This window comes from Manihot esculenta, chromosome 9 (assembly GCF_001659605.2).
Source record: "Manihot esculenta cultivar AM560-2 chromosome 9, M.esculenta_v8, whole genome shotgun sequence".
Classification (NCBI taxonomy): domain Eukaryota; kingdom Viridiplantae; phylum Streptophyta; class Magnoliopsida; order Malpighiales; family Euphorbiaceae; genus Manihot; species Manihot esculenta.
This window is the reverse complement of record NC_035169.2, coordinates 9,087,567-9,109,102: the sequence shown is the minus strand read 5'-3', so window position 1 is coordinate 9,109,102 and position 21,536 is coordinate 9,087,567. Positions and strand designations below refer to the sequence as shown.

The 21,536-nt window shown below is 28.5% G+C and overlaps 1 protein-coding gene and 1 long non-coding RNA gene across 4 annotated transcripts; both read left to right on the top strand.

The window, feature by feature from the left end:
* Positions 1 to 2,470: 2,470 nt before the first annotated feature.
* LOC110608048 (probable purple acid phosphatase 20) lies at positions 2,471 to 9,702 on the top strand. 3 transcript variants are annotated; one of them, XR_002486813.2, is made up of 6 exons: positions 2,471 to 2,687; positions 4,412 to 4,703; positions 4,807 to 5,384; positions 5,576 to 5,664; positions 5,870 to 6,523; positions 8,805 to 9,702. XR_002486813.2 is itself a non-coding variant. In XM_021747265.2 (5 exons), the coding sequence occupies exons 1-5, from the start codon at positions 2,535 to 2,537 to the stop codon at positions 6,051 to 6,053; spliced, it is 1,296 nt and encodes a 431-aa protein (XP_021602957.1). In that variant the 5' UTR covers positions 2,471 to 2,534; the 3' UTR covers positions 6,054 to 6,898. The 3 variants fall into 3 exon arrangements, 2 of the variants coding, with proteins under 2 accessions (XP_021602957.1, XP_043815607.1); XM_021747265.2 differs by lacking the exon at positions 8,805 to 9,702 and having other exon boundaries at positions 5,870 to 6,898; XM_043959672.1 differs by lacking the exon at positions 8,805 to 9,702 and having other exon boundaries at positions 2,552 to 2,687; positions 4,803 to 5,384; positions 5,870 to 6,902.
* A 7,441-nt stretch (positions 9,703 to 17,143) lies between these two features.
* Positions 17,144 to 18,939, top strand: LOC110623622. The gene is made up of 2 exons (XR_002489309.2): positions 17,144 to 17,670; positions 18,402 to 18,939. It is a non-coding gene; the product is annotated as an uncharacterized LOC110623622 (long non-coding RNA).
* Positions 18,940 to 21,536: the final 2,597 nt, after the last annotated feature.

Below are 21,536 nucleotides of genomic sequence, written 5' to 3'. Positions count from 1 at the left end.
ATTAATTCTCTGTATTTTTATTATGATTAAATAAGTTATAATATAATATAATATAATTTTTTATAATAAAATATTATTTTTATAATAAAATATGATTTTTATTTTAAAGAATTTAATATTTCTGTTGATCTCATAAATTTTAAAACAGTTTGATTTTGATGATTTTAACAATCTTTAGTAGCAAAAATAGAATATCCGGAACGCATTCAAGAAACAAGGAACTTCTCTATATTGAAAAAAAAAATTCATAAAGTAATACGAGATAAAAAGAAGTAAACAAAATTATTTTTAGGGTTTACGGTAAAAGAATGAGTGAGTTGATATGTCAATAATGAAATTATCCATCTTATTTTATTTTTAAAAAAATAAAAAAAAAATATTTTAAATTATTTTTTTAAAATGTTTTGAAAAGCTAAAATTAGACATCTAATTTTAAAAATAATTTAAATTTAGATATCTAATTTCTATCAGTACTAATTTTAATTAACTACTTTCAGACTATGAAAGTAACTCAGTCTGCGGGATTTTCAAATAGTTTAACAGCTAGATTTTTTTTTCAAAATTATTATCGTTAAATTATCTCTATAGATAAGAAAGAAAAGTTTTTAAGAGATTAAATCTATTTTATAAATGAGTAACAAAAACATCGAATCTTTAAGAGCATTTGTATTAAAAACTTTTCATTCTCACATCTATCTTCATTTACAAATTTTCTCTCTCATTTTATTAACATTTATGCTATATTTGATAAAAATTGTTGAGAGTATTTTTTTTTTAAAATCAAAATCTATATAAAGTTAATCAAGTATGTGATCACTTGATAGAGGTTCTAAACATCTGTTGAAACTTAAGTGAGAGTTTGAGTGTGAATTAAACGTGTAAAGGTCCACAAATACCCGATAAACTTGCTATTTGTATAAAAGACTATTCTCTTACCCGTTAAAAGAGGTTTAGTGGAGTGAAGTTTTAAGAAAAGATTTTAGAAGAGCAGACGCAGACTAAGTTTATCAAATCACTTTAAAATCTCTATATCTAATTTTTTTTCTCTCTTATTTTTTTTACTTTTAAATTTATATATATTTACAAGTTTGAATTAATATTCATAAAAATTTGATAAAATTGACTTGCTATTTTAATCTCTGTGTTCCTTTAATTGTTTTTGTTGTTTATTGATATATCTGTTGTTAAGTACTTTTCAAAATTTTCAAAGAAAATATTTAAAAAACTTATTTGAATCCTTTACCTTTTCACACTCAAAATTAGTAGGCATAATGTTCATTTTAGCTTTAGTAAGTATTGAAAAATTGATAAAATGAACCATTCACTTTCCTTTATCTTGAACAACAATTTCAATTAACATAAAATTTTTTAAAAATATGTAAATATAATAAATAAATTTTAAATTTACAAAAATAAAATTTTAGTATAAAAAAATTTTTATTATTAAAAATAATATTTTATTATTAATAAAATAATATTATATTAAATGAAAATTTATTTTACACTTGAATAAAAGTATAAAGATTTAATTGGTTAAAAAATTAAATTAAATTTGTTTGATTCTTAAGTAACAATATAGAAATTTAATTGAACTTATATCTTTAAATTAACTTATACTTTTCATAAGAATTCAATTTAATTAATTTTTTTATAATTTTCTAATTAAAAATAACAAAATTTTAACTTAAAATTTTTTTCATTATGCATGATTTTTAGTTTATAAAAATTTATTTAATTGTTTTTATAAAATCATTTGTATCAAATAAATAAGGAATTTATGCAAAACTTTTAATTTTTTTATCATGCTTTTTAAATATTTAAAACTTTTGAAAAGACAATCCACAAAGAAAATAGAGTGAAACTCGATTTAAAAAAATCTAAAAACAAACGTGATTCTTGGCCAATCGATTTAGAATGACTCGATTATATAAAGCGTAAATCCATTAGATTAAAACCATCATATGCAGAATAATTCTTGTCGAAATCAAATTTACATAAATATGTAAAATTACATATGAATTATTTATAAATAATTCTAAATAAATAAATAATAAGTAGGACCAAACTCGTGTCTGACCAAGTTGACAAAAGCACGCATCAATCACGGAAACCGTCGCCGCAATGCAGAAACACTACGAGAGGCCAACCTCAACCTACAACATCGGCACCGTGACGAAATCTTGCAACCAACCAATCACATTCGACTTAAATACAAAAGAAAATTCCAGCGTGGAAATTAAATTAAATGCCAAATATGCTTGGAATATACCCTCTCATACGTGTCCCTATAACTTCTCTCCAGCTGTCCCATCAACGCATAAAGAAATTTTAAGAAAACACAGCATACATGGCAGTGAGACAGCTAGCTATTATCAGAAATGAAAAATAAATAAATAGCACTGCCGAAGGAGCAAATTCAGTTACTCTATTTAAGGGCACCTTTCACACGTTTTAGAGATACTACTAGACTACTTCTTCTTCTTCTTCTTCTTCTTCTTCTTCTTCTTCAAGTTCTAGTTTATCGATTAGAAATCATGGCCTACAGGCAAGGGCTGCTTCTCATTGCGTTACTTCTCGCCGGAATCTTCGTATGCGCATTATCTTACAATCGGCCGCCGCGGCGTAGAAACGTCTACGTGAAACTATCGGAAGATGCTGGTGATGACGATTCCACAACTCCACAACAGGTGACATTACATTTTTCTCGTTAATGTTAATTAGTCCTGTATCTTTTTGCTAGTTTTCTATATTTATGAACCCTGTTGTTTGTTCACTGATTGGATTTTACAGAAAATTATATGTTAAAGTAGAAGAAAAAGAAAGGAAAAACATTGAATGAATACTAGGCTTCTTTGAGATATGTAGTTAGAATTAGACGGAGTTAGATCACCAGAAGGGAAAAAGAAAAAAATAAAATTAAGAAGCATTTTTAAATTTGATAAGTATAAGGAAGAAAATGATTTCCTGATGAAGACGTTTGGCTCATAAAGTCAAACCGGTTGGCGAGAAGCCATACAAGTACTACAGAGAGAGGGGGTTGGGTGGGGGCGTAAGGTTACGTGGGAACAGAGGTCCTTTTTTTTTTAAGCTCTTCTTCATTAGGGTCTAGGGATGGAAAATTAGAATATTAAACTGGAATCTTTTAAGTTTTACTAAATTCATTGGTTGCTGAGCTAAGCCCAATAAAACAAAAATATTAATTATTTAATTATAATTTTATCAAATAATAATCAATATTTGATCTGAGTATAAAATAAGAGATAAAAGGGTTGAAAACTCCTAAAATTAAAGACTAATTGGCAACAAAGTTGTCCTTGCCAAAATATGGGTCAACCTAATTATAAAATGTGGGACTAATTGGTAACAAAGTTGTCCTTGCCAAAATAGGAGCAATTTAATAGAGATATATTTTTAAAAAAGAATTATTTACAGCTTAAAATAATAATTTGTAACCAAAAATTCTTTTATTTTATTGGATAGAGAATAAATAGATATAAAATTTAATTTCTCGCTAATTTTATTTTCTCTAATATTTCATATATTTTAATAATATTGGTGGTAATTTTAAATATTGCATTTGATGAAATTTCTATTTAAAAAATTATAGGAACATTTTAGAGGCAGATTAATAAATTCTAATAAATATATAATATAAAAACTAATTTTTGTTTAATGAAAGAAGCCTTGGAATATTTAATGAATGCATGACTTAGAGAAAATTTCACTTTATTATTTTTGAAGAAAAATTTATAATATTATTTCCTATAAAATATGATATTTCTTTTATATCAACATATAAATTTTCTTAAAAATCATATTAACATATCTATCTATCAATTTATAATATATATTATTTTAAATTAAATTAAATAATTATTAGAAAAATTATTTTTCACAAATGGAAGTTTAAAATAAAAAATTCATTTTATTTACCTTTCACTTATATAGTTATAATATAAATTAAATAATTTATATTATTAAAATATTTTTAAAACTAATAAATTTTATTTCTAATACAAAAATAGATTACATTAAATTATTAAGTAAAATATCATACAAAGGAGAATTATTTCTAATTTAAATATATAAATAAAATAAGATAATTTCAAAAAGAAAGGAAAAATGAGATTAATTTTGTGAAAATTAGGTGTAAAGTTAATTAATTGCTGGCACTCTACCGTATGGGCAGTTTTTATCATAAAATTAGGTGTAAAGTTTTTATCATAAAATTAGGTGTGAAAATTAGGTGTAAAGTTAATTAATAATATAAATAATATTAATATTATCATAAAATTTTAAAATGTCAAACCGGCGACAAATGTATCTAATTCTAATGAATAAATGCTATTGAAAAGACTGGGATGGATTATTGAATATCTGATTTGATTACTGGTGACCATTGAAAATGCAGGTGCATATATCAATGGTTGGTGAAGATAAAATGAGAATATCATGGATTACAGATGATCCAACTCCATCAATAGTAGACTATGGTACATCTCCTGGAGTATACAGCAGCTCTGCCAATGGAACTTCATCTTCTTATCGCTACATTACCTATAATTCCGGCGAAATTCATAATGTCGTCATCGGTCCACTCAATCCGAACACTGTTTATTATTACCGTTGCAGCTCTAATTCAGCACGCCAGTTCAGTTTCAAAACCCCACCAGCTCAACTTCCTGTCAAATTCGCCATTGCAGGTATATTTAATTTCCAAACTTTCATCAAATTCCATTATATGTTAATTAATTTTTTGAAATAATATTATATTTGTATATTGAATCATATGTTGTTATGAGGAAGGTGATCTTGGACAAACTGGTTGGACTCAGTCAACTCTTGATCACATATCAAAATCAGACTACGAGGTGTTGCTTCTACCGGGGGATTTATCATATGCCGACAGGATACAGCAGCTGTGGGACTCATTTGGCCGGCAGGTGGAGCCACTGGCGAGCCAGCGGCCTTGGATGGTCACACAGGGCAACCATGAAGTTGAGAAGCTCCCAGTTCTCCATACAAGCACATTCACAGCATACAATGCTAGATGGCAGATGCCATTCGAAGAAAGCGAGTCCAATTCCAATCTATTCTACTCTTTTAACGTAGCTTCTGGTGTGCATGTAATTATGTTGGGTTCATACACAGATTTTGATCCACAATCACCTCAGTACAAGTGGCTGCAAGCTGATTTAGCCAAGGTTGACAGGGCTAAGACTCCATGGATTATTGTTCTGATCCATGCACCTTGGTATAATTCTAATACTGCACATCAAGGTGAGCCTGAGTCAGTTGATATGAAGCAATTCATGGAAGGATTGCTTTACCAAGCTCGAGTAGATGTTGTTTTCGCTGGACATGTGCATGCATACGAGCGATTTGTAAGCAATCTCGCTAGCCCTCTTCTATATACATGCCACTGAATTATTTTGTACTCCTGTTTAGTACTTCAAAAATTATTTAAACATAAATAGAATTCATGTACTCTTACAAATGGTTTATTCTAAAAGAAGCCATAAGTTACACACGCTTTGTACATTTGTATTTATTTATTTATTTTTCTTTTTTACAGACTCGTGTTTACCAAGGGAAAGCAGACGACTGTGGTCCTGTTCATATAACTATTGGAGATGGTGGCAACCGTGAAGGCCTTGCTTCAGAGTAAGATAATTAATTTCAATAGTTATGCTCATTTTTGTCTGTTTAATTGATTAATAGCTTGTTGGACCAGTAAATTAATTTCATTAACGGTTGAGGTTTTGAAATTCGATTACATATATAACATAGCAACTCGAATACACACCAATTATTTATTTATTTATTTATTGTACTAAGAGATTTGTGTTAATTTCCTTGTGCACTGCAGTTATATAGAACCAAAGCCAGCAATTTCAGTTTTCAGAGAGGCAAGCTTTGGGCATGGGCAACTTGAGGTGGTGAATGCAACGCATGCTCAATGGAGATGGTATAGAAACGATAATGATGAGCAAGTTGCTGGTGATTCACTCTGGATCATTAGCCTCTCTTCTAATCCTGCTTGTAAACTTTGAACTGTCAACCAGGCACAAATAGTCTCACATTGAGAAATCCAAAAAATAAAAATAGTCAGGCTTTATATGTGTGAAATCCTTCCCAATTTGAGATCTTCTTCTATTTAACTATTTAATTTCAGTTAATTAAACCGAGAAAAATCAGATATTTACATTTATCAAATTTTCAATTTAAAAATAAACCAAATAATGCTCACCCGCTAGAGAACAATGAGATTAAGGTATGGCACTAGGCAGGCCGTTCGAGCTGGTCTCCGATCTCTTCAAACATCGACAATGGCGTCGTATTACTTTTCTCGAACCTGGAAGATCACTTCTCCGTCGGCCCTTAAAGGAGTATTTGTTGAGCTAGGGTTTTACTTACTCTCAATCTTCACCAGTATACTTCCTTCTCTAGCGAATGAAGAAATAACTTCTCGCTTTTGTATATCTCAGGAACTTAATCCTCTTCCTTCATCTATACCTCTCAGGTATTGTGTTGCTTTTCTCTCATTTATGATTTTTGGTGCATTCATTTGATGTTGATTGTTCTGTTTGGTTTCGTGGAAAGTGAATGCGAATTAGAGAATCTTTTTTTTTTTGGGTGTGTGTAGAACATATGATTAACTGATCATTGGTTAATTTAGAAGGTTAAAGTAGAAACTAAGTTGATTGGCTAATTAATTTCTGGATCACTTGTAGTTACGGTGCTTGAATTTCCCAATCGTGTATATAGCTACTGTTATAAAATAGCTTGCTTAAATGGGTTAGAAATAGAAATATTACAATATTTTTTATTGTTATATTGTGAAAGATTTTAGTTTAAATATAAAATGATTTGAAGGAATATCTCAGAGAGTTCATTATCAATAGATATTTTCCATCAATAAATCTTTATTTAATCATTTTAAAATAATGTCAGTTTTACTCTAAATTTTATAAAGTTTTTATTCTTTTCTTTTTATCTTTCACTTCCAACCCTTTTGAAAAAAAATTACATAATTATTGTTTATAATTTTCATAGTTCTGTTATATTTTGAAGAATTACTATAACAACAATAGTTGCAACAATTAACTATCATTTTTTTCTAACAATTAATATAATGGAGAGCTAATACTCAAAAAATTTTTATAAATTTAATATTTGTAGCGTTTCATAGTCGATTAGTTACACAAAAATTGATGGGTGCAAAAATTAATTATTAAGTAATTTGAGTTAATATTTTGAGCCAAATTGAAAATAAATTCAAAAGTTATTTGTATTAATTTATACCTACAATTGGTATGGTATCGTTGCTACCTGTGAACCAGCGCAAGGCGTTAGACAATCACAATACTCAAAAGTTATTTTTTAATTTTTTTTATTTGTGTTTAGACTCTACTCCTATTCAAAGTTCAGGGTTGTTTTATAATTTATGTCAGTTCCTTGTCCTGTAGAATCTTTCCTGGCTTTTGTAGCTGCATAACGGCATTTCCTGATCTTCCCATGCCTTTGTAGGGAACCGGAAATCGCTTTCTGTTTCATGATTCTTAGAAACTAGCACTTCCGTCATGCCATGATTCTTTTTGTCTCTTCTTCTTTGAGCTTTCATACAATTTAATTTGATATGTGTGATAAATGATGCACCCGTCTTCTTGATTCTACATCAGTAATCTTGCATTTGTTTTGTTCTGTTTTAGGGAATGTGTTGTAAAAGGGGAAGGAAGAGGAAAGTAATAGAATGTCCAGTTAAACATTATTAATACAGCTGGTCTCTATGATGTAAGGCTTCTCAATTTTAAGAGGGTTTAGGTTTTGTCTTTCTTTAGCAAATTCACAACACTTCTTAGAATATGTCAACAAACAAGTACAGGGCTAAATTTGGAATATTCATTCTTGCATTGCAAATTCAAAAGGATTATCGAGTTTCCGAAAGCTAAGCTTGAAACTTGAAAACTTCTTAGTAGGCTTTTTTGTATGTATTAGTCCAAGGCTCCAAGCTTGTTTTGATCAAGACTCTATAGAGCTTTTGTTCATCAGGTTGTGAACCTTTCCTTTGCCTTAATTTGCTTAACTTCTATGGGGGAAATCCCCTGTACATTACTCTGTCGTATTTTGAATATCAGAAAAGGGGATTAAACAGTTTGTATGTTGTTACGCGAACTTGGTTATACTCCTTTTGGGAGGAATGGTGTTTAGTATGTCAACGAAATAGCTGTTACACTTCCTTCAGATTGAAACATCTGGTCTGTGCTTGTATAGCTGAAGCACATATCACATGCTGTTTTAGCTCTTCAAGATGGTAGTCTTTAGGACTTCATAGCTTGCAGATAGTGCAGCGGCAGATTTAGGAACGACTTGCAAATAGATACATTGGACACTGGGGGAATATAATGTTGAAGATTGGTTTAAAATTAGCACATGATTAACGTTAATTTAATTTAGTCTTTGTTAGTTGTTTTTGTTCAAATTTTGTAGGTTCTATTTTTTTGTCTGATATTGAATCAAGTCAAGTTCACTATAATGGCAGCATTTTCTTTATGTTTTATTAGTTTTTTTGTAATACCTATTTAAAAGTTCTTGAATTATTATTGCAGCGTATTGAAGTGAATAGCATATTAGATTGTCAAATATATTGTAATTTCTGAATAAAGTTGTCAGTTCCAAAATTCATTTCGGTTAGCTATATTTTTTTAGATATCTGATATAATATCTAATTTCAGTACCGTATAAATTTAAATAACTAATTTTATACTCTGTTTTCTGCAATCGTCAATCCCTTTTCTCAACAGCAACAGCAGCGAACACAGCAGTGTAAAAAGAATTAGGAAGAATTTGTGGTTGAAATCCCGATGACAAACTTACTGAAGCCCAGAAATTCTTGACTGCATTGCAAATCATTCAACTGCAAATGAGATCCATACTGTTGTCAGGTGAAATCCTTTTAACAAGTCTGTTATCTTCTCTTGCTAATTGTTGATGCCACTTTTGGTACTTTGTAATAATTTTCACATGGCTAATCATAGACGTTTTTGCTACACTTTGTGCTTTACAAAATTTGCACCATCTCTGTAATGGTAGCCTTAATTAAAACTTATGAAATGAATGAAAAAATTGTGGTCCTTGGTTGCACAAACATGGACAAATCATTCTTATTAAATAATCAAAAACTGGGAGAGAAAACATGATTTGAATTACGTAATAGGAGTGGTCCTCCATAGCTTGTGAAGGAAGAAAGATTGATTGTATCTGTAGATGACTATTGATTACTGAAGAAAGTGGATTTTTTTTTCTTCATTCACCCGAACTGAAGACTTTTGATATTTTAGCTCAAATTATATTCTAAATACAAATTTGATTGGCAATGACCTAAGCTGAGATATAAAGTATGTGCCTTCACTGTCATATGAAAGTGTCAAATTAATATTAGTTCTTCAAGAAAAATCTAGTTTAGGCTTGACAAAAAGGAGTGGTTCTGGACTTCACTTGATCGCCTGTAGATGAGGAGAAACCAAAGCCCACACACACATTCGGTTACCCACAAAAGTTTTCCCCCAAAATCTTAGAGACTAATAGAAGAGCAAGGTTAAAGCGATAGTTTAAAAGTTTGCTCCCCAGTCAAGGCACTATTAGATTCCATTTCTATACCAATCTTTTAAAGTTTACTGGGAAGTATCACAGCTATATCGTTAGCATGTGTTCCTTTAATAAAGCCTGCAAGAACATTCTTTGTAGTGATAGAGTTTAAGCGTGATTAAGCAATAGATTTGTGCCACAAATTTGTCTCTTCTTCAACTTTGACTGTTTATAGCAGTTAATAGTTGGGTTGAATGTAATATAAACTCCATACCACACTAAATATAATAAAATATTAAATTTTTTTACCTTTGAAAAGTTAATATTTGTATGAATACAGGTTTTTTTTAGACTCTTCCTAAATTATTTAGTAATTAATTTTTATAAATTTAAATTCGAAGGTTTTTAAGGTTAAACATTAATTTCTTTCGATTAAGACTTGAACAAGCGAAAAGCAAAAAGGATTTCAATTTGCATGGAAGACTGAAGTTGGGTTCAGTGGGTCTTTTCACAACATCCCCCACTGTTAAGTTGATCTTATCAAAACCCTAATTAAAGACCTAAACCTAAAGCTCACTTGTAGGGGTGGTTAAATGCACTTGCTTGCAAAACCATAATAATGCAATTTCTTCATCATTGACGCTTAAAAATGACCGCAGGAGTAGAAACCGAAGAGTTTATTACTTAAAAAAAATGTTTTAAAAAAGTAATATACAACTCTGATGTGAATATTAAACCATATAATAAAATAATATAGTGTCTTAAAAAATTGATTACTTTGAATGCAATAGTAATCCGAGGACATTTACTCGGCAGGGAGCTAAGTTTCCACTCATGATCACATAATAAGCTATACTTATTAAGAAGTGTAGAATAATTAGCTTATAAGAACCTCTATCATTGTATAAGCATTCATCAACAATGTGCTTCCTCCTATATTGGAGGGATCACAAGAACAACATATTAACTCTTTCAAAACACATAGAAACCTCCTACTTGACAAAATGACCAAAACTAAAAACCACAGCAAATTAAAACCTAGCCATAGAGAATATCGTCTCGGCCAAGGGGAATGGATGTTGTGTAGAGCTTGCTGACGATGTGTAATTAATGTGCCTCAAGGTCAGCCGTTCAACGACAATAGATCAAATGTAGATCTCCGAGGATTACTTGAGAAAGAGAGAAAATAGTTATGGTAAGTTCATATGAACGTTCATATAGTCATAAAACAGATTGAGGTTCATATGAAGCTCCTTTCAACAATCACTAATGAAATGATTCGAGGAGAGAAGTCTGCTTTTCGCAGAATTTTGACTTCTTTTTTCCTTGCAAAAGAGAAAATCAAGTAGAAAATAAAAATATACACTCTCCTTTTAAAATCAAGAATTTTATAAGAATTCAATGCAATTAAATTTTTTATTTTAAATTTTTGTTTGAAATAAAAAAATTTAATTTTTTTTTTTAATTTGAAAAATTTTCATTGTTTGTAAAAATTTATTTAATTTCTTTTTTTACAAAATCATTCATACTAAATAAGAATAATATAGATAATAAATTTAGTTGATAGTCGCTAATATATCCGTCTAAATTAAAGGACGATAATAGTAAGTATTCCTAAAGGAGGGAGAAAATAGTTATTATAAGTTCAATCTTATCCTCCATTATCACGTTAGCAGAGAATTTCAAAGAAAAGCTGATATTAATAGTTATACTCCATATAGGACGTACTATATAGTTATTACGTATACTATGTAACTCAATCATTGGCTGCTTCAATTTATTTTCTGAAAAATAACATAACATTACTTCCCCCTTTTGTCATTCAACTTCAAAATCAAACACATTCAATGATGTTGGAAGGATTCTTGTGTAGAGGCTATTGTCCTATTTCGGCTGTACAATTCAGACAAGCTGAGCTCCGTCACTCTAGTTCAGGAAAATATATATATATATATATATATATATATATATATATATAACAAGAAATAAATTATTGCAATTGAATAGCTTTTGAGCATTGAAGTTGAATGTGTATAAAAGAAAAAATCTAAAAAATTTATTATATTATTTTGATGTTTTCATAACTGATATAATCTGATAAGGTGTCTAGTTGTGGGCCTCTGGACAGTCGTTCGGATCCATGGATTGATAGTTGACTCATGATTGGTTTTGTTAGGTCCCTTCATATTTAATTTTGAGGAAGAGAACCTGTAAAATAAAAGACGATCAGGTGTCTATTGAAAATGTTCCGGTAGAAACCTCCGACACTCAAATTAGATCAAGATTTATCTAAGATTCACTAGTGCAAAGAAAAAATAAACAATTAAGCATTTAAGAGGAAACTCCCAGAAAACATATAGTTTTAGGGTTCTTCTACAGAAGCACAGGGAAGAGAAAGATTAACTTTAGGAAAATTAGTTTTTTTAGAGAAAGAGAGAGAGTATTAGTCCTCTTGTTTTGGGTTAGGTTAGCGATATATATACTGGTTGATCATTCTGATGGCCTCTTGTATTAAGTTCCATTAGATCTGATGTAAGTCTTCTTGTCTAGCATGTTGTATATTGATAGAGGATAGGTTTAACCCATATCCTGCTGACCGTATACGTCAAGTTAATTAAGCTTTCTGCACGTTTATTTAATATTTCGAGAGAGACTAAAGAGGTCGTCCATGGTGTGAGAAGTCAGTATCTCATCTTGATTCTATCAAATCGTACTAGATCTATCTAATTCTTACTGAGTTCGGTAATCTCCTTATTAAATTCTTATATATGGTACGATCACTAGAATGATCAATATGCTCATTCCGAGTGTAGGGAAAGTAGAGGCACTAAAAATCTGATATTTATGCTTCATAGATCAGTTTTATATAGTCCGATCAAATTAGATAGAGAGATTCCTGCGTATCTTTCAATTACGTATACATACATAGGTCACAATTTTAAAATTTTTATTTTTTATACATTATCAATAACTAAAATAATTTTAATATTTTTTAAAAAAATTGTTTTTCAATAGCAGCTCCATTCTTCAACGCACTCTTTCTCTTTTCTTTTTCTTAGGAGAAAAATAAAATTTGTAAAACTCATTCTAAAATAGTAAATATCAAAGTGTACATTATACGAAAATAATTTTAATGTTTATAATTAGAGTTAATAAAAAAAGAAGAACAGATATATTTAAGGCTGAGGATGAGACAGAGGCAATGGTGGACTACTGACTGGCGATCCCCGTTGCGTTCCAAATTTAAAATTTTCACTAGAATTAAGTTGAGTGTGGAAATATTCTTATAAATTTTCACATTTAACCCTTAGAAAGAATGTTTTTACTGAAAAATTAATATTTCAATTTTACAAATTGAGCAAAAAGTTAAATGCGTTCATATTTTAAAAACTTAGAAATTAATTTTTGTTGGTTCACCTATAATAGAAAAAATGAATCCTTTTTAAAAAATCTTTAAGTACTAAAATTAAAGTATTAATTTTATTAATTAAATTAAGCAAAAAGTTCAATGCCTTCATATTTTTAAATTTCAGAAATTAAATTTTATTGGGTCAATTAAATTAGAAAAAGTAATTGCGGTTTTTTACAAAATTTTAAGTAATAATTTATTTTTATAAAAAAATTCAAATTTTGAGTGAAACACAACATTACATCCATCAAAGATTATCTACAACATAAATTAAAAACCACTTTAAATCTGTTACTAATTTCTCCTAAATTAAATTATGCATATAAATTTTGATAACTGTTGGGTTATTGACACCCGACGGTAATTCAATTTTTATAGGAGAGTTGGGTCCAAGACCTTTCAGAATTCACTATGTAAACTGGCCCATTAACATGCAACCTAATCCACAATTAAGCAGATCGGATTGACTGGGCCAGACTCATCAGAGAGTAACCAAGCTCATCTGACGTGATGGGGGAGTAGAAGAGCAAGCTCAGTTATACTACGATCATATCAGCATGAATGTCGAAAGAGAATTAAATGGTCGTCTGATAATGATGGGCAGACATATATGTCTGTACGTACGGTTCTGTGTGATAGCGACAAATGATACTGTAGCAGAGTGACGGTTATGCGTCACTAGAGAAAAAAAAAATAAAAGAGAGACGTGAACCATTCAGACTAAACTTACTCGTACCAAACCCACTTCTATTTGAATTTCAGGTCATCAAATTCTATACGAAATACGTATATATATTCTTAGTAATAATTCCAAGATAATATCAAATTTAAACCCATATATTAGAAAGATGTGTAATGTGTTGTGTAGGCATACACTAGAAGAAATAATATTTTTACTCATATGATTGCATATCGAGTTTATTTTTTTATTGGATGAAATTAAGAAAATTTTTACAGCCATAATTATGCGATAAAATAAGTGAAAATATCTATTTTTTAAATATATTTATCTCTACACATAATCAGTCACCGTAAAACTAATATTTCTATGAGTTTGTACTTTACTTTTTTTCCATTGGATTTAACTCAAAAGAGCTAATCTGCCTAGACAAATCTACAAGGATGTCCTTACATGTCTTGTTCACCACAGACATGTTTTCCACTTTATCATAAAGTAGGCCTAATCTATTTGCCTAAAATGGTGACAAATTATATATATAGTGTGACCAAATTTTGGTTTAAAAATTAATGAATAAATCTATAATAATCCATTATTATCTCAGCAAAATTAAAGATTATGCAGACCCCATTAACCACCAACTTCTAAAAGTCAAGTTCTAGCTGTCTCGAGTACATGGAAGTAAAATATTAGCATAAGTTGAGGAAAGCTCAACCACTATATGTTAGTTGCAGAAGGAGGACGGACATCACGATAATAATAATAATAATAATAATAATAAAGGATAATTATGTTTCTAGAGCTAATTAATCAAGAAATCTCTAATGATTATAATGAAATTTCAAGAGGCAAATAGCATTTAAGGGGTAACTTGGTCATTTTACATTCAAAGAACCCATAATTAACCTTGAGGCAAACCAAAATTTAAATCTCTATTAGTAATTTAGTTTATTTGGCATATTTGGGATTATAGTTGTAATTTGCTTTTTCTTCAATTTATTATTTTAAATATCATTAGTGGGTAATTTTATTGTGACGGTACAATTATAATATATTTATAAGAAACAATCTCTTTATTCTTTAGAGAGTGAAATAATTCAAGAATTTAGTAATTTTTTATTCTATTATATATAATTAAAAATTTTATTTAATTATTTTAAAATTTATAATTTAGTGTGTGCTGAATTTAATTTAAATTTAACTTTACTAAAATCTAATAAAAATACTTAAAATAATATTTATATAAATATTTTTTTCAAGAAGTGTCTTAAAATAGAATATGACGACTTTACCTTTAATAAAACCATCCAAAAATATCCACCCTGTCAACTATGATGTTCCACGTTAAGGGCACTCATAACCCATGAGGGGTGAGGCTGGCCAACTACTATCATCCAACCTCCTCTCTCCTTCTGCTCTCCAATCCATTATTATTTTATTTTTTATGACATAAAAAAATTTATTAATTAATTTTTTTAATGTTAAAAAATATATTTAAAATGTTTTTAATATTTTAAAAATTTACTAATTATGCTTTTTATTAATTTTAATTGTTATATGTGATAAAAAAAATCTAAAATATTTTCAATATAAATAAACTAATTAATATATATATTTTTAAAAATATAAATAAATTATGTTCTTTTTACATCACAAAAACTAAAAATAAAATAATTAACTCCTAACACTAATTAATAAACTAGTATAGTCAAATGTAGGGGTGAGCATTCGGTCGGTTCGGTTAAAAACCGAATCGACCTGAATAAATCAAAAACTGAAATTTTAGTTTTTATGAAAACCGAACCAAATCGATTTTGGTCAGAAATCGAAATCGAACCGAACCGGTCTGATTTGGTTCGATTCAGTTCGGTTTGATCGTTTTCGATTTTTAATAATTTTTTTATTTTTTACACTTTATTTTTAATATTTTAAAATTTAATTAAAATATTTTAATTTTAATATAATTTAATTTCTCTATATTATTGAAAAAATATATTATTATCACTAATCGGTTCGGTTCGATTTTTTTAGTTTTTTTCTGATTAAAATCGAACCGAACCGAAATAACTGAAATTTTTGAAATTAAAAAGCAAATCGAATCGAAATGTATAAAAAATCGAATTAAATTTTTAAATCGATTCGATTCGATCAATTTTTTTAATTTGAACCGAATACGGCTGACGTGGCGTATTGACATATAAATTGATATTTCATACTCATAATTATATTGTATTAACGTAAAACAAAAGATCATCAATTGTGGAAACGGTGCAAAAGCTCTAAGGGTAAAATAGTAATTTTAGTTTAATTATAATTACCTTACCTTTTTTAGTTGAAAAATCGTCCGTCTATCTAATAATTAATTGTATTATATTCTATTGTCATTTTATCGAAAATCATAAAAAGGGAGATGGACTTTCCTATTATTTTCATCCATCATAATGTTCTATCATTAGTTTTTAAATTATTTTTTACAAATAAATTGCACTCTCTCAATAACCTCCCTTAATAAATCCAAAATAAAAAAAGTCGGTTCACATAAAAACAAATATATTAAAAAAATTATATTTTATATATAATATTTAATATTATTAATAAAATTTAATATATTGATAGTAGGGTCTGGTATTCGAAATTGAAAGATTTCAATCTCAAATTATTGTGAAGCTAATTATATAAAAATATAATATTTAATTATGACAATATTGTCCTAGAGTTGAAAGTAAGTATAGAGCCAGAAAAGTAAAAGTAGAAAAATAATTAAAGTAAAAACAACATTATGTTAGATAGGACACCTAATACAATTATATGTTGAGAATGAAAAGAATAATGAGTCTCTAATGAAATCTTCCTTCTGTTTACCATAAGGTGCACATCAAAAGTATACCCTACAAGTAGATAAATCATTTATTCATCAGACTTTAGACGTAGATTCAATATCATGTATAATTTTTAAATATTTTTATTATAAATTTTATAGTATAATTCATATTAATATAATAATTTGTGATATAATTTTCATATCAGTATTTTTTTAATAATGTATAGAAATTGCTATTTACTAATAATCTAATTTTATTTATATTATTTTAATATAAATTAAAATATATATTTTAAAACAATAAATAAATAAAATAAATGATATTTTTTTTTATAAAATTATAAAGTTTGAATCATCATCAACATGTTCGACATATTTGATATGTCCATACTCACTGAGAGAAAAAAATATATTTTTAATTGTAAAATTCATCTATTATTATTGATATTCGTGCTTTTTTTTAATTTGATAGATAATTTTAATATTTTGTGATTTGAGGAAAATTATGGCAAGAGAAATGATTATTGCCAGCAGAATTACCAAACCGAGAAATAAAAAGATTGAAAAATGAAAAACAGCAAGGTCACATAATAACAACAAGAAGAAGAAGAATTGATGATGGGGTGAAGAGGAGAGGGTGGGGATGGTGATGATGGTTCGAACCAATCCAAACCATCATTGCGAATCTTGGGACGACCTAGCCCACAATCATTTTAGAGGGGCTAGGGACGAAAAATCCCATTATTGACCCCTTAAATACCATAATGTTAAATTTATGACCACAATGCCCCCAAAGAAAAAACAGCACCACCATCATTCACTTGACCTCATATCCTTCATCACCATCGTCATACAAACACCCAAAAAAAAAAAACATTAATTTAACCGGCCGCCTTCCATGCTTACACTTACACATGCATGATTGTTGTGTCAGGAGAGAGAGGCAGTCCCCTCTTACAACCCATCAATGCTTTTTACTATCTCTCTCTCTCTCTCTTCAAGTTTATTTTCTCACTCTTAGCTATTTGCTCTATATATTAACAGTCTCTTTGTTCATTTTGTCCCTCAGTTCTTTCACCAGATTTTGTTTTCTACACTACTACTGCTGTTAGTTGTAACAAGCCAGCCAGACAGATAGCTTCCTCGGCCAAGGCTACCAACCACCTTGAAAAGGTGATCTTTTTAGAAAATGTAAAGGGAGATGAGAGGCCCCCACCTCTCTCTCTCTGTCTCTCTCTCTCTGTTGTCTGGCGTTCTTGGTTTTCTTATCCTTGTTTCACTAAGATAGGTAGACATGGTTATGTGCATGAGATCTTTTTGGTGAGTTCTATATGTTATTTGTTTGTTCTGTATCAAATAAGACAATCACAATTTGAGGAGGGAATGTTTGTTGTTTGAATGGTTGGTTTCTCTTTGGATTCTCCAACATTTGCATCTCCTAGCTTTTTTCTTGGGAGGACTGTTTGTCTTTCTCCAGCTCTGAGGTGGTTTTCTTTATCTTTATTTATGTTATAAACACTTTCGGCCTATTTCTTTATTTTAAGATCAGAGCTCTTTTTGTTAACATACGGAGCAAGAACCATATTGCAAGAGACACAAACAAATGTAGATCTACTAATGTAGACACAAACACAAGTTCACTATGTGGTCAGTCTTGGTAAAACCTTTATCCTTTTCTTTGATGTTTGGGAAACCGAAAGAAGACCAATTTGATGATGAGTACAGATTTGGACAAACTCTTATTCCTTCTCTACATCTTCTTCATTTATCTTCTAGACTTCCCACTTTCTCTATATATTTTTAATTGTGGTCTCTGTCTTCATGTGTTGTAGAGAATAAACAACATTAAGCTAAGACACTTTTTCTTCTTCATAGTATTAACATACTGTTGTTTTTGGTTTCAGGGGTATTACAGGCAGTTTGAAATTTTTTACTTCTTTTCATTTCCATGGAAAGACTAAACTCAGAGCTGTACCTGCAAAACTGCTACATAATGAAAGAGAATGAGAAGCTAAGGAAGAAAGCTCAGCGTCTCAACCAGGAGAATCAAGCACTGTTGTCTGAGCTCAAACAGAAGCTCACCAAGGATAACTCAAAAGCCAATGTCTCCAGTAACTCTGTCCTTGACCTCAATCTCAGTTCCTGTTCCACCCATAATCCTACCAATTCCAGCACTAACTGATCCAGCTGGATAGATTATCATGACCCCACTAGGACTCCCTTTGCCTTTTTGGTGTAAAAAATCATTGTCCCAACAGTAGTAGTAATTCCAATTTCAGTCATGTAGGACAATAGAAGTATCTTCCCACCAGGGTTACTTTTACTTCTATTTCCATGTTTATCTCATCTTTCTTTTTGGAGGGGTTAAGATATGGATTTCTGAACTATATAGCAGGCAATCTGCTAAAATTGAATATAATTTTATCATAGTTTTACATTTCAGCTCTCTCTGTCTCTTTCTTACACACATAAAAACAGAGTAAACAAATAGTGCAACTATCTGTGTTAGTATTGTATACCATTTGGACTAATATTTTCCTAATCCAGAATGAGTGACAAAGATATTCACTTCACCAATCACCATGCATGTTCATGGCTTGAATAAGTCTCAATCCAATGGAGAAGGTAAAAGAAGCAGTCCAGTTCCAAATAATAGCCACATATCTGATCTAACTTTTCCAAATGGTCATCAAATATTGGATAATTCCGAGCTACTTTCATAAGCTTTCCTGAGATAAACTCCGTTGAATTGATATCCATCAATTGATAATAAAGGAATAAACTTGGAGCACACACTATTTTTTCTTTCTTGGATACCTTCATAAGCTTCAACAGAAAAATGGAAATGGCAGGTATCCTTGGGAAGTAGAAGGTATCAGCAGTTTAATATATCAGATTACATCTCTCATGTTCCACATGAGTTCCCAGCTTGTGGGTGAAGGCCTCAAGCTGCGTTTTTCTTTATTGTTTTTTTTTAATTTTTTTTTTTTTTCCAGAGGCCATAAGATTAGAAGGGAGGGGGGAGCTTTTCATATAGATTCTGTTTGATGGGAGGATCTAATCAAAGGTAACGTCATCAAAAGATTCAGAAGAGATGAGGAAGTCAATGAAAATTTATTAAGTTTGAAAATAAGTGGTAACCCACTCATGGCATCTGCCGGTTGACCACAATAACATAAAGAATGTCTAATCAAAACACAAAATGCATATCCAAGAAACTTCTCTACTCTCTAGGGACCTGCACTTAACTGGCCTCTGAGGCTACCAAATCTACTCGCCAACTCCGCAAGTCAATTAGGAAACTGGAAGGAAGTCAAGGAATGATGAATTAGATCTTCTTCGAAGACCTATAACGGGATCATCTGACGACAGGACTCCATTCAAAACCACTACAACAATAAAATACAGAAAATTTTTCCAAAATAATCACTTCTAGTTCCCCCTAAATTTGTACGTAATCCTTCTATGAAGATTGCAATCTTCGAATATAATTTTGGTAGATACTCTCTTTTTGTGATGAACTTTTACTGGTGGGTCTCTATGACGTTGCTATAATTTTTGTGATACGCAATGATATTTATTGGTTGATTTATTAATTTTAAAAAATATATTAAAAAATATATAAAATATTAAAAAATTTATTAAATCTTCTATAGTATAAGAAAATCATAATTGGTCTTTAATTTAAAATTTTATAAAAAATATCTACGAATTAATTTTATTTTTTTTATAATAATTTTATTTTTTTATAATATTCTATAGATATATTAATGAATGGACTTATTAGTAAATTTATTAAAATTTTATAAATATTTAAATATATTTTTAAAATTTAAAAATTAACTAAAAATTTTTATTATAGAGATCAAATAATAATAATTAATAAATTTTTCTATATTATAGAGATCAGATAATAATTTTTTCAATCAAAGGTTATGGATTTTAAAATACATCCATTTTGAACCTTTACATTATATATATAAAAAACTAAATATTTACATATTTCAAGCATAAAATGTTCAAATAATTAAATAACATTTATTTCACTATAAAAAAGACAATTTTCATGGCTAACTGTTCCAGATTATACTATCTATGACCTTATTAATTCGTCCAGCTGTTTGTGTAGTAAGTATATAGACCTCTTTGCTGATTTAGGTGTAGAAATTTTTTAATTTATGTATTTGATGCCATATTTATGAATTTGAAGTTAAAATGTGATGTGGCATTCGAAAAAAATGTATAGCGCCACTCAAACTATTATTATTATTATTTAGAATGTTAAATAGCGTGTGATCATTATTTATTTATTATTTATTTTTTTATTATTAAAATATTATAATTATATTAATTAATTAATATATTATTTTTATATTATATTAATTTAATAATTATATTTATATTATATTTTTTATTATAATAAATTTTTTATAATATATTTAATTAATTTTAATATATTTTTATAATAATATTATAATTAAATAATATTAATTATAAATTTATTTACCTATTACTAAATATATATACAAGAATACTGAATTAAATAATTAATAAAAAAATTAATTAATTAATATAAATACTAAAAATTATAAAAATTAAATTTATTTTTATTGAACTTATTATACAGCCATACATAATCACAAAATAATATTAATTTTATAATAATATATATAATCACATAATAATATTAATTTTATAACACTAAAATTATATAGAGTCAGTAATATTTTTAATTTAAATATTAATAATAAAATATATTAAATACTAATAATAAAATATATTAATAATTAAAATTATAAAATAAAATTATACTGTTAATTAATTTATTCTGTGATCAGATTAATTTATTTATTTATTTATTTCTCTTTGATAAATTATAAATAATATAATAATTTTAAATATTTTATATGTATTGTTTATAATTTATCAAAAAATAAATAAATTAAGTAATTAATATAGTGAAATGATTTTATACACTATTAATAGTATGATAGCATAATAATATTATAATTTTAAATATTTTTGTATAAAGTCCATTT

What these genes read in the sequence shown, in the direction of transcription:
- LOC110608048 (XM_021747265.2), top strand. Translation starts at nt 2,535, where the DNA reads ATGGCCTACAGGCAAGGGCTGCTTCTCATTGCGTTACTTCTCGCCGGA. An exon ending in ATTCCACAACTCCACAACAG is followed by an intron (nt 2,688 to 4,411) that starts GTGACATTACAT and finishes TTGAAAATGCAG; the next exon opens with GTGCATATATCAATGGTTGG. An exon ending in TGCATGCATACGAGCGATTT is followed by an intron (nt 5,385 to 5,575) that starts GTAAGCAATCTC and finishes TCTTTTTTACAG; the next exon opens with ACTCGTGTTTACCAAGGGAA.